This window comes from Oryza glaberrima, chromosome 6 (genome assembly GCF_000147395.1).
Source record: "Oryza glaberrima chromosome 6, OglaRS2, whole genome shotgun sequence".
NCBI classification, from domain to species: Eukaryota; Viridiplantae; Streptophyta; class Magnoliopsida; order Poales; family Poaceae; genus Oryza; species Oryza glaberrima.
In genome coordinates, this window is record NC_068331.1 from 26,601,668 (window position 1) to 26,615,400 (window position 13,733).

General features: G+C 37.5%; 1 protein-coding gene across 1 annotated transcript; it reads left to right on the forward strand.

Moving 5' to 3' along the window:
- The first annotated feature begins 5,664 nt into the window (after nucleotides 1–5,664).
- Nucleotides 5,665–10,151, forward strand: LOC127776483 (NAC domain-containing protein 21/22-like). Its single transcript, XM_052302867.1, has 3 exons — nucleotides 5,665–6,225; nucleotides 8,222–8,493; nucleotides 9,460–10,151. The coding sequence occupies exons 1-3, from the start codon at nucleotides 6,006–6,008 to the stop codon at nucleotides 9,880–9,882; spliced, it is 915 nt and encodes a 304-aa protein (XP_052158827.1). The 5' UTR covers nucleotides 5,665–6,005; the 3' UTR covers nucleotides 9,883–10,151.
- The last annotated feature ends 3,582 nt before the right edge of the window (nucleotides 10,152–13,733 follow it).

A 13,733-nucleotide genomic window follows, 5' to 3' on the forward strand; every position in this document is an offset into this window, starting at 1 on the left:
TCTGGCACCAATTCTGGCCTCTAGCATTATACAGCTTCAGAATAAAAATATCTGAATGCTCCTTAAGGATAAGTACTCATAAACAGGAGCAGCTTTGGCAGTATTGTCTATGTCCCATTTTTAAAATCATATTTTTCTCTCAGAGAGCTTGCCGTTGCTCTCTCATATTTTCATGCCCTGTTGCTGAAAGAGATGTATGCATGCTGCCTCAATTTGACCTGACTAATTCACCCCTACTTCAAACAGAAACTGACCTTGTAATTAAGGTCAGAAAAAAAAAAGAGAGTATGCAAAGTAAGTAAGAAAGCTAAATCAAGGTCATTGCTGCTAATATGCTAATCTGTGGATGAAGCTTCAGAATGACAATGAATTCTATATATGGCTGTCATTCATATACAGTTTCTCTCTCACACACACACGTATGTCTATACGTGTATGTGTATGCCCACCTAACTACATTGACTCTCATTTGCAGGCTCAAATATTTGTCCAGAAATACTTGCATATTCACCAAATGATTCCCTGTTCATCATATCATCATGTGTGACCAACCCAACCAGAAACCATTGGTGGATGAAAGAACTTGTAGGTGAGCTCTTCCTGTTCATGAATATGCCCTCTGATGGTGCCACAAATCATATAAAAAACAACAAACTGCAAACTGTCTTGTCTTGATGCTTTGAAGGCTATCTAGTGATTGGATGCTTTCATCTACTACTAGTAGTAGTCTCCTCCGATGTGAGGGTTAACTTCACATCAGCTGCTCTCAAGTTTTTGTTTAGAACACATCAACTTGCCTTCTGATAAACAACAAAAAGGAAAAAAAAATACTACTACTACTACTATTAGCAGCCATTGGATCAAGTCAGTAACACTAATTTTATACTAACAATGAGATGGGTTTAGGCTTGTATTTTGGTCAAAGTACGCAAGGTGTTTGGGGGTGATGGTTGCTGCATTACTGACAAAAAAAGCTGCTTGAAAACTGGAACAGAAAGTTGCCAAGACTGCGGCTGCTTTTTCAGTGAACTATACTAGCCTACTATTGAAATCTTGATTCTTGAACGGCAAATTGACAATGTGACGGCTCTCTTTTCTCCCTTTTCACCACTCTTCTCTCTTTTTCTTCTCCCCGGGAATAGATGCTTCTTTTCAGCAGCAATTCCTCTGCAATCAATATGCTTTGATGCTCAATCTAGACGAGCCCAAAAGGTACCAAACAATCCATCAACAAAAAGAGGAAGGAATCGAATCGATGCATGAAAAAAAAACGAGAAAAATATATCGGCACTCCATTATTATTCCTCTAATCAATTTATGCATATCTTTCTTTCTTTTTTTGCAAGGCTCTAACTAAATTAATCAATGAATGAATGAATTTTTCCACGTTTGATGATCAATTTGGCCACATGACGAAATCTACTGTGGCGTTGCCGGATGACAGGTGAGGCCGGCAGGGACCGGTTTTTGAACCTCAATTGTGTCCAAAAGCCCGTGCCATGCCCTCCAAACTGCCGTGCGATCCTTATGTCATCACCCAGCCTAACTTCACCCAGTCTGTTGCACCTCCAGCCAAATCCAACCCAGCTGTCCATCCTCCCCGGTCTCGCATATTCGCTCTCGCCCGATTGAGTTGCATGCACCGGCCAGTTCATTCGCTCTACCGCAAATGCCCTGGTATATAATAACAGAGTGAAATGGTTACACTGAAGGGATGAAACTAGCAATGATATGTATTTGTTGTAGCTTGATGTGTATAGATTGTGTCTTTTTCCTGATTTGGGGGTACAGTTCTTGGACCAGAAGGTGACGGAAACTTAGCCATCGGTGCAACATGACGATGAACACATCGTTGCTGCAATGTGACAATGTTGAGCAGATTGTGATGCAGATTATCCACTTGATTATATCGATAAGATTAAAATTTTTTTAAAAAATAATAAATAGTTTAAAATAAGTGGTCAAAACAATCTAACGATTTAAAAAGAAAAAAATTGCAATAGAAGAAGTCCTTTTAAAAACAAACTACCTCCGTTTTTTTGTATGACACCATTTTGACCAACGTTTGAACATGTGTCTTATTTAAAGTATTTGTGCAAATATAAACTCTTTAAGCCATGCTTAAATAACATTTGATGATAAATTAAGTCAAAATAAATGATAATTACATAATTTTTTGAATAAGACGAATGATCAAAATATTTAAAAAAGTCAACGGCGTCATATATTAAAAAAAGGAGGAGTATATTTTAAACCAAATAATCGGTTTCAATAATCTAATAAATCTGATGAAGAAGCTAAAAAGAACAAGAACAGGCCTGAAGATGGTGATAGGTGAAGAGGCTTTGATGCTGCTGTCGATCAGCTCAGATAATTGTGTGCTGTGTCCACTACAAAAACGTAGAATTATGTGCAGTAAAAACAAACGTCAACTTGCAGTTCATCGTGGCTGTACTGTGTCCGTGCGTGTCACTGTGGTGTGATGATGTGGACCTGTGGCTGCCGTCCGATCGCGATCGGACGGCGACGGAGTGTTCGTTCACGATGGGGACCCCAGGAGGGGAGGACGGTGCGTATTGACCCTACGATCGCGATCGGATGGCGATGGGTTGGGCATGTGCTGGCCACGTGGCCGTAAGGGAGTGGTGGGCCCACATGCTGACGTGTCCGGCTCGGGTCGTCTGATTCCGACGCGGTTCGTACGAGCCCGACCCGGCCGTGACGTGGGCCAGCCTCTTGCCGGCCGAGATAGCTGGCCTCTGCAAATATATTTATCACCAAATTAATCAAGAAATAATTTCTGAGATTCAATTAAGAATCTAAAATCTTCATCGAATTCAATCAACAAATATATCTGCGCAACAAACTCTACAAAAAATAAAATAAAACATTAAATATGTCAGAGTATGGCCCGTTTAAGATATATTTGATCGGATTATTGCTATAAATTATCTATTTTATTATAGAAGAAATAAATTAAATATTTTAAAAAATAACTTAAAACATTTGGTTTAATTAAATGTGGTAAAATCCTTAAAAAATAAATGTAGCAGGAGAAAACATATATTTAATTAGATACGTTCGGAGTAAATTAATAATCCGAGGTATAATTTGGTAGTGAAGTATCTGGGCACGTCTTGCTCAATCTGATTCGGGATGAATTACCAGCAGAAGAATTTGCATTTTTCAAGTGTTCGATCGAGGTTGTACGTGGTGAATACTGGGTCTTCGAAAAAAAATACGTATTCCGCACGTAAAAAACACTAGGTATATAGTACGTATTTGGGGGCGAGAATACGTATCCTGCTGATGTTGACGTACGGCTCCACGTTGAATTATAAACCCTTCAAGTTCCGTAATTACGCACATGCCTCGAGTCCGATACCTCCTTTAATTTCATAATTAAGGTCGGTTCCACTGATACGTACACATGCTTCAAATAATTATTAACCGTTGGTTAATTGCTTAACTAGCTGGGTGGCCCACGAATTGCGCAGCTAGCACCCAAACAAAATCATATATATTTTTTAGTATGATTTTACTTAAAAATTTATTAAATAGCTATCTTATTGTCTTAAGATTTTGAAAGACCAAACCTAATCATCCTCGTGTTTCTAATTATATAGTTTTTAAAAGTCACACCAGTTGCTACCCCTTATGTCATCTCCTTCTTTATTTGCTTGCTCGATATACCACTATTTCTATTAATTCTTATTGGAACCTTTAAAAATTAGATTTTATAGTTTTTAGAGTTTATTGTCACATTGGGTTTCATTTTTATAATTTCTAGAAGTCTCGTCAAACGGTGCCATTATACTCCTCTACGGTCCGTCCACTGTTTCTTCTTTTTATTCTCATTGAGATTTTAAAAATCGAACATAATTATCGTTTGGGTTCATTTTTACTTTCTAGAAGTTCCGCTAAACCGTCACCGGCTTTGCCATTGTACTCCTCTATGGCTCATCCGCTGCCTCCCTTATTTATTGTCATTGAGATTTTAGAATCGAACATGATTATCATTGTTTAATTATTAACCGTTGGTTAATTGCTTAATTACTACTTCCTCCGTTTCATGTTGTAAGACGTTTTGACTTTGGTCAAAATTAAATTGTTATAACTTTGATTGAGTTTATAGATAAATATAGTATAATATTTATAATACTAAATTAGTTTCATACAATCAATAATTAAATATATTTTTATAGTAATTTTTTCTTGATTAAAAATGATAATATTTTTTTATATAAATTTGGTCAAACTTAAAACTTTGACTTTAACCAAAGTTAGAACATCTTATAACTTGAAACGGAGGGAATACCGGTTAAATGGTGATGGTGATCTCTGCTGCTTTACGATGATTGGTGAAAAAGATGTGTTCGATCGATCGAACACGGACTTTTTCAAAAAAAAAAATAGAAGGAATAATTTCTGGAAACTTTAATTGTTTGGGCAAAAATATCTCGTTGCTTTACCGGAAACCTTTACCCTGCATGCTTACTTTGGATACATGCACGTATTGGTATCTCCCTCCCATCCCTCCTGCTTTACTAGCTTGAATGAACAACTTTTGCTGTTGGTAAGCACAACTTTGTGTCAACGAAATTGCTATGGATACCACAGTTTCACGTACAAGAATGCATATTTTTTAAGACTATATATGTAGTAGAATGCATAAATAAATAAATTAAATAAGAAGTTTGTGGACTCTCTCCGATTTATATTATAAATCGTTTTGATTTTTTTTTCAAACTTTTTGAAAGTTTGATCAACTTTATAGAAAAATATAACAATATTTACCACACTAACATACTTTTACTAAATCTAATATTGAATATAATTTTATAATTTCTTTATTTTATTTTGAAAATATTATTATATTTTATATAAATTTGGTCAAAATTAAAGAATGTTGACTTAGAAAAAAATCAAATGAATTATAATATGAAACATAGGTAGTAGTTTTTCTTTGTTTCGAACATGAGGATTCAACTTATTGGAAGAAATTAATAGAATATTACCCCATCGTCCATCCAGTTAATAAATAAATAAAAAGAATGTATTTTTAGCGTTTCCAGATGCATAGTCAGAAATAAACTATTTTTGGTATAGAGATATATAATGATCGTAAGATAAGTCCTCCCATGTGTTGTAGGTCCATGTTTCATATATACAGCTTAAATATATGTGGTTTTTTTTCTCTCTTTTGTACGCGTAGCAAATTTAGCTTTGTCTGAACTGAAGCAACTATCAAAAGGCAATTAGTAGACGACTAACTAACTAGTTTCTCCCTGCATATGTGAACACCTAGCTAGCTACCCTTCGTGCCCAACAGCCCATACCTTACCATGCATCTGCATGCAGCAGCAGACAGCATCATATCGATGATCCATCCATCTCTGGATCGATCCAGTTGCAAATGCGAATTAGGCGAAGCAATAATCAAAGCTGAGATATGATCGAGCCGAGATAGATCGAGATCGATCATCTGTTAGGTAATCACTGGTTAGGTCAGTGTGTCCTGAAATTAATGCATTGCCACTGAAAGAAAGAAAATGCTCGACGAACTGTGCATCCATCGATCCATGGCTGTACAGTACATGCGCGCGTGCGTGTGCATCATCAGCGATGCGTGCGAACGAGCATGACATGATCAGCCGCTGAGCTCATCATCGCTCGAGATCACGGCCTAATTAGCGAGTTATGGCGTGCCACATGGCATCTGGCACGCGAACCAAGAAAAGTCTCTCTCTCCTCTCCTCTCTTCTTCATCAACACACACTGGTTGACCAACCAGCTAGCTGATCGAGTTCGTTGTTTACCATCCTATTAATACCCCTTCCTCTCTCTCTTCTCCCCTCCTGAATTTCTCTCTTGGTAGAGGTAGAATTGATCTCCTTTCTTGTTCTTCTTCGAGTTCTTCTTAATTGGAGTTCTTGGAGCAGCATCGGTAGTCGTCGTCTTCGTCGATCCAGCAGCTCAAGGAATTCGAGGAGGAGGGGGTGGGCATGAGCGGGATGAATTCGCTGAGCATGGTGGAGGCGAGGCTTCCGCCGGGGTTCAGGTTCCACCCGCGAGACGACGAGCTCGTGCTGGACTACCTGGAAAGGAAGCTCCTCGACGGCGGCGTGGGCGGCGCCGCGGCGGCGGCGGCGGCGGTCACCATCTACGGCTGCCCGGTGATGGTCGACGTCGATCTCAACAAGTGCGAGCCATGGGACCTTCCTGGTAAGACCTAGCTATAAGCTAGCTACAGATCATAGATCATCGAGCTTGCTTGCTTGCATCCATGCTACTCATGTCGTGGTGATCTTGCTCTTCTTTCTCGTCTTCCACCGCCTCTGGATCATCATATGCGTGCTTGTTCATGGCCATGATTGGTTTGAGTTTTTTTCTTCCAGATTCTTTCTCTCTACTGATTGATCTGCTCTGAAATGAATTAATTCGTGTGCTTTTTTTTGAGGGGGAAAATTAACCGCGTGCTGTTTTTCGTGTAGTTTTTGTTTAATTTCTCTATAGATCGGTAGCTAGGCTTCTCAAATTAACAACCTTTTGATTTGTTCTACCTCTAAAAACAAATCACCCTATGATTCTATATTTATATGATAGAATCAATAATGGTATGATGATCTGTTTAAACAGACAAGTCTTTCCATGTACTAGCTAGCTAGGACCCAGCAGCCTGCAGAATTCTGTCAGTTTTAGAATAAGATCAACTGATCATTCCACAATTATTAGCTGTTTGTGCACACACGCATCTAAGGTTGCCAATCATGTGTTTATCTAGCTAGCTAACTTGCAGTTGGTTCTGCAGAAATCAGTACTTGAATTCAAGATCTTGGTAACAACTCATCTTTTCTCTCTTTTTCTTGATGTACAAAAAGAACAAGATCTTGGAACCAACCATAACTTCTATCTATTCCAAGAAAATTCTCTTTGTTCCTTTCCTACATGCCTCCAATGTTTTTCCTTCAATGGGCACAGATATATACTAGTATAGTAGTAGCTACCTTCTTGATCCAATCAATTGCATCCAAATTGAAGGTGATGCCTGTCCATGTATGCATGTCAGTTGATCCTTTTCTACAGCAAAGGTAGCCATAACTGAAGTGATCATGACCTCTTCTGCAACTCTCATATATAGATCAAGTTGCATATTTCAACTATGCATACATGCTAGCTTCCCATACCTCAAGAATCATGCCTTCTCTTTTTCTTTAGTTCCTCCCCCTTTTTTGCCCCCTTTTTTTGGGGTGTGCCCATGCCCTTAATTTGTTTTTAGTTATTGGAATTATTTTTTTTTGCCACAACATTTAATGTTTCTCTCTGTTTGTGTACATATAGCTGCAAGCTAACCGTTTGAAAAGTCTTGAGCCAACGCAAGAAATATCAGATAGTGAGATCACATGCCCCAAATTAAAATGCATAAATTTGTGGGGTGGCTAATGATTTGTTTGTTACAAACAAAACAGTCCGGCATTTTTTAAATTCTGTTTCAAGTGGAGGCTAGCTAGCTAGCTTGATCAGATGATTTTCCTGAAATCTACAAACGAGAACAAAATTCACACGTCTTGTCTGCCTCCATCTTGTCGCCTTCTCCTCCCCATAACAGAAGGATATTCTCACTGCTATGAGTTTGTTTGGCCTCTTCTTGGCCTTCTCCTCCTTATCTGTCCCTGTTGCTGCCATGCAATCAAATATTCTCCCACTTTGCCTGATCCTTAAAGGGAATTAACAGCCAGTGGATGGGGACAAACTTAACACCAAAAGAGGCCCTCTCACTTTGCCTATTAGTAGAATATAGCCAGGAAATCATGTAAAAAGGTTATAAATTAAAGAAAAATGTGTGCTGAATGGGATAAATACGATAATTAATTGATTCTATATAGACCTTTCGAAAAAATAGCAAATATGATGCTGTTCCTAGCTAGCTCATTGTACTTTTCCTCCTCATACCCCCCCCCCCTAACCCTCTCTTCTCGTCTCTTCTCAACACGTACATGCATCAATTGTTAATGCAAATTTTCTCTATATTAATTGTGTTGATTTCTCTTGTACGTACTTTCTAGTTGTCTTTCTTACTTAGATGGCTATGCTAATAATTAGCCAAGTTTGTGTTTCCATGTTTATGAGTAAATTGATCATTAGGCTAATTAATGGCTTTACATTTTTCTGAAATTATATGTTAGTCTTTTGTTGATTGTTTATTTTTTCTTGCATTCAGAGATCGCTTGCGTTGGTGGCAAGGAGTGGTACTTCTATAGCCTTAGGGATAGGAAGTATGCAACTGGCCAACGAACAAATAGAGCAACCGAATCGGGCTACTGGAAGGCCACAGGAAAAGATCGCCCAATAAGCCGGAAAGGATTGCTCGTCGGTATGCGAAAAACCCTGGTGTTCTACAAAGGTAGAGCCCCTAAGGGGAAGAAGACCGAGTGGGTCATGCATGAATTCCGCAAAGAAGGACAAGGGGATCCGATGAAGTTGCCTCTCAAGGTACGTATTATATTTTTAATACATTCTTAATTTATAAATATAAATATTATTCCTTTGTTGGATTCTCCATGTAAAATATCCATTTACTAGATGCCAATCCTTTATTTATGCACTTATTTGTTGATTCTTGTATATATTATATATGCATATGATGTCTAAAATATAATAGACTTTGTACAAGCCAATCCTTTATTTATGCACTTATTTGTTGATTCTTGTATATATTATATATGCATATGATGTCTAAAATATAATAGACTTTGTACAAGCCAATCCTTTATTTATGCACTTATTTGTTGATTCTTGTATATATTATATATGTATATGATGTCTAAAATATAATAGACTTTGTACAAGCGAGAAGTATCGGGTTTGGTAGTCAGTATGAAATAAAGAATTATTAATTAAATAATTAACTTCATATGATATTTATTACACAAGAAGGAGACCGACTGGAATGCCAAGTTGTTCTTCATTTGAATAACACATATGCAATGGATAATGGAATGACAACTATCTGTGTACATGTCCTCTCCTGATCTCATAACTTCATGATTGAAAAGTGAGAAATACCAAATTTAAGCACACTTTCATGATAATTTAGGTGTCATATGAGGAGGTGAATATGCTAAGTATCTCATTTTTTATGATTGGAACATCATCGATACTTAATATATTGACATGATGTTATTAGTTAATGCTAACGAGGTTCAATTTTAATTTGGAAGTTATTCTTTACTTCCATGTCACTCTCATGCCAGCTCTAAATGAGTTATGTTCTCTTCTAGATACACCTCAATAGATGCATGTGCAACTATTGACTCAGTTCTATAAAGCATTCATGTCTCTTTCCAATAATTTCTTAATGTGTGAGATGCTCTCTCCAAACAATTAATAGAAGAGAATTAAAACAAACTACTTATTTATCATAAATGTAATCTTCATCCAATGTTTTTATGTGAACAGGAGGACTGGGTCTTGTGTAGAGTCTTCTACAAGAGTAGGACAACCATTGCCAAGCTGCCAACGGAGGGTAGCTACAACAATATTGACAGTGTGGCCACAACTTCACTGCCTCCCCTCACTGACAACTACATTGCATTTGATCAGCCTGGTTCAATGCAAAACCTAGAGGGTTATGAGCAAGTGCCCTGCTTCTCCAATAATCCCTCTCAACAGCCATCGTCGTCGATGAATGTTCCGTTGACATCGGCCATGGTTGATCAAGAGCAAAACAATATGGGTAGGGCGATCAAGGATGTGCTGAGCCAATTCACCAAGTTTGAAGGCAATGTGAAGAGGGAGGCCCTTCAAAGTAATTTTTCCCAGGATGGATTTGATTACATGGCTGAGAGTGGCTTCACACAAATGTGGAACTCACTCAGTTGATTTAATTTCGAAGGAGATATATATTGATTGTTGCGAATTGAGGAGGAAACTCTTAAAGTGTGCTTATGTGCTATTGCATGTAATTGTGATATAGACGTATAGTACCATTCTAGTTCACATTATTTGCAAAAAAAAAGGGGTGATCAAAAGAGATATTATCATCATCAATGATGTAAATACATTATTTGTGTACTAGGGTGTGATAAAAAAAATTAGTGCATGATGCTAAAATTAATGGTATATATCAATAGAGCTAGAATCTTCTTTTACTGTCCTTATGTTCTATATATTAATAGTTTTCTATTTTTTTAATTTGCTGAAGACAAATAAGCATAAATGTATACCAAAATAAAAATAACCAAACCAATTCTATAAACATGTAATATTCTGACTGTACCATACATTAGTTTGTTAACTTGCCATCAATTTTAATTTTGTTGCTCGATTAAATCTGGTTACCACATTGGCACACTACGATCCGCAAGCGATCCTTGACCAAAAACCCCGGTACGTTTTTATAGGCGAGTATTTTTCAGCTCGTCTGTAAAAATAAAAAATGGGTGTCCTAAAAAAAACTGTTTTTCGAGTAGTGGATAGCGTATTGGCATGTGCATGAACAAGTTCATTGATCACCATTGAGGCCGGTCACACTTAGCGGCGATTGGTTCGGTCTCTCGGGTCTGTATTGGTGTTGTCGGTGTGTGGGTGGTGGTCTTTTTTTCTTCTTCTTTTTCATGGTTATGACCTCCCAGGATTGTAAAACTTAAAATGGGTGTTGTAAAAAAAAAAACCCTTTTTCGAGTAGTGGATAGCGTATTGGCATGCGCATGAACAAGTTCGTTGATCACCGTTGAAGCCGGTCACGCTTAGCGGCGGTCGTTTCGGTGCTAGCCTTCTCCCGGGTCTGTGTATTGGTGCTGTCGGTGTGTGGGTGGTGGTCTTTTTTTTCTTCTTTTTCCTGGTTATGACCTCACAGGATTGTCTGGTGCAAGTGAATAAGGTTGGGTTGTATTCAGTAGGAAGTTGGGAACTCTCCCTCCAAACACGTAAAATGAGCTGGTTCATTAGCACGTGATTAATTAAATATTAGTTTTTTTTTTGAAAAATGGATTAATATGATTTTTTAAAGCAACTTTCGTATAGAAATTTCTTGCAAAAAACACATCGTTTAGCAGTTTGGGAAGCGTGCACGCGGAAAACGAAGGAAATGCAGCTGGGAACACAAAGCTGCCGAACGCAGCCTTAGTCAATAAATAAAAGTCTACGTATAAAAATTAGTCAATCAAGTGAGCTTGGTATATGAAAAGGAGTGTAATTAGTTCATACATGCAAATTTGTCCATTGATATCTATTAATTTTAGTTGATCTGATGAAAAGGAAAAAAAATGCTCGATCGATATATCCCTCCCAAGTGGACAAAAAGAAAGACAGAAGTCGTAACTGGTGATTCTTTTAATATATCTTGTGAAAGGGATTTAAGTTTACACGTATGTCATGAGTTTATCACGCCTCTTGACCTTAAATAACCGTTTACTACTAACTAACTAACTAAAATAAACTATTAGACTGAGATTACTTACTAAGAAACTATAAACTGTTTACCACCAACATGTGAATCATATATAATAACACGGCAACTCTGCAAGTACACACAAGCCACCAACTAATAACATTAAGTAGCAATATTTTCATTCCTTAATCCATTTCGATACCACTACCACTACCTTGATATGCATGGAAGATACTCCTATACCCCAATCATCATTAAGCATAAAAAAAATTCAAAGGGTGTACTTTGTTTTATATCCACATATATAAATAATTCTGATCCTTACATAGTAGTATTAATGATGCAGTTGCCAGCCTAACCAATGAATTCAAGTAGTTGGGCCTGTACTTATCTCCACTATGGAGTACAGAGTACAGACATGCCAAACAGTCCATGCATAGTGATGGCTGTTGCAGCTCAGGATATCTAGCCAGACTGGTTAAGGAGTACATGGTAGGTCCCACCTGTCAGCCTCCTAAAGCTTACATATATAGTTGCTGCAATGTCACGGTGTGTAGTTACATTAGAAAAAAAAAATCCTTTTTCGAGCGGAATCCTCTAACATAAAATCATTGTGACATAGTGGATGACATATGAGCTAATGTTATAGTATTGGAGAAACCACTTCTCCACATACTTGCGGGGCCTCTCTAGTGTTCTGCAGTTTAATTCTTCGCCAATCATCTGCATTGATCTAGTGTTCTGCAATTTAATTCTTCGCCAACCATCTGCATTGATCTGCTAATTGTCTAGCTAGGTCTTCAGTTAAGCTTCCGCACAGTGTTGTGCTGTTGTGCATGGATGACGTACATATATTCTGCTATTATTACTTCACAAGTACCACTCTGACTAAAGATTAATTATTGCACACCATTGATTAGCATCTCAACTGATCTCACACCTCTCCTTTGTTGGCCTTGCTAGCTCTTCAACGTCCCCATCTCAATCATTTCAACCAATAATTCACACAGAACCGCACATTTGTAGAACATATATAAACTTTATTGGCAGTTACTACCTCCGTTACTAAATATAAATATTTCTAACTATGCATACGAATAATTATAAATATTTATATTTAGAAACAGAGAAAGTAGTATATACACAAGAAGAAAATACGGTGGTAATATGTTCTCTATGTGATGCTGAAAGCCTGAAATAACAATGTCTTTTGCTTTACAGGTCATTAATTGCAGTGATCTATTGATCAAATAAACAACTTGAGTTGTTCTTTTGGTCCTGAAGAGCACAACTGCAACAAAATATAATAAAAATAATATGTATTTTTACACAAACGTGCACAACTGCAACAAAATATAATAAAAATAATACTCCCTCCGTCCCATAATATAAGGGATTTTGAGTTTTTGCTTGTAACGTTTGACCACTCATCTTATTCAAAATTTTTTAAAATTATTATTTATTTTATTTGTGACTTACTTTATTATCTACAGTATTTTAAGCACAACTTTTCGTTTTTTTATATTTGCAAAAAAAATTAAATAAGACGAGTGGTCAAACGTTACAAACAAAAACTCAAAATCCCTTATATTATGGGACGGAGGGAGTATGTATTTTTACACAAACGTGAAACTTGTGAGGGGTAGCAAGTCATTCGGTGGGTGGTGAACCCAATCATATCAGACAATGATACGACGTTGATTTGTTTGTCATTGCAGATAAAAAAAACACTTATTGTCTCAATCTTTAGGGGCATGGATAGACATGGAATAGACTCAATCTCTTCAATTAATTACTCTGTTCATGCTTACCTTCCAAAAGAAAGACAATGGTCGTTTTCTAAACTGTTGCTGATTCTATGGACGCTGAAAACGCCTCAATTGGCCTTGATGTGCTTGAACAATTCAGTGATTTCACTTTGGTGTCGAGTCAAAATCCAAAGGGAGCAATCGGAGTAGCAATGTGTTAGGACAATCTACGAGGCGATGTCGGTCTCACACAACAGAAAAAATCGTTTTCTTTTCATTATTACTACAAGCGATAATTTTCAGTTCAAATTTATTTGATCTAACATGTCGGGGGGGGGGGGGGGGGGGGGGTGGGAAAGAAGAAGAAAATAAAACTAACAGCAAAGCTTCTCTGGATAATTCCGGCCCATTTGAACCTTGTCAGCCGGTTTCACTGTAGTATTGGGCTTTTCTCGGCCTGAACAAGATGTCCAGTTGCGCACATTGTTGTCGCCCCAAGTTGGGCTGAGTATTAAATGGGCCGTCAGTTAGAGTACGGTATTGGGCCTGATAGCCGCAAAAGTTTCCAAATTGTGGGGAAAACAAGAAGAATT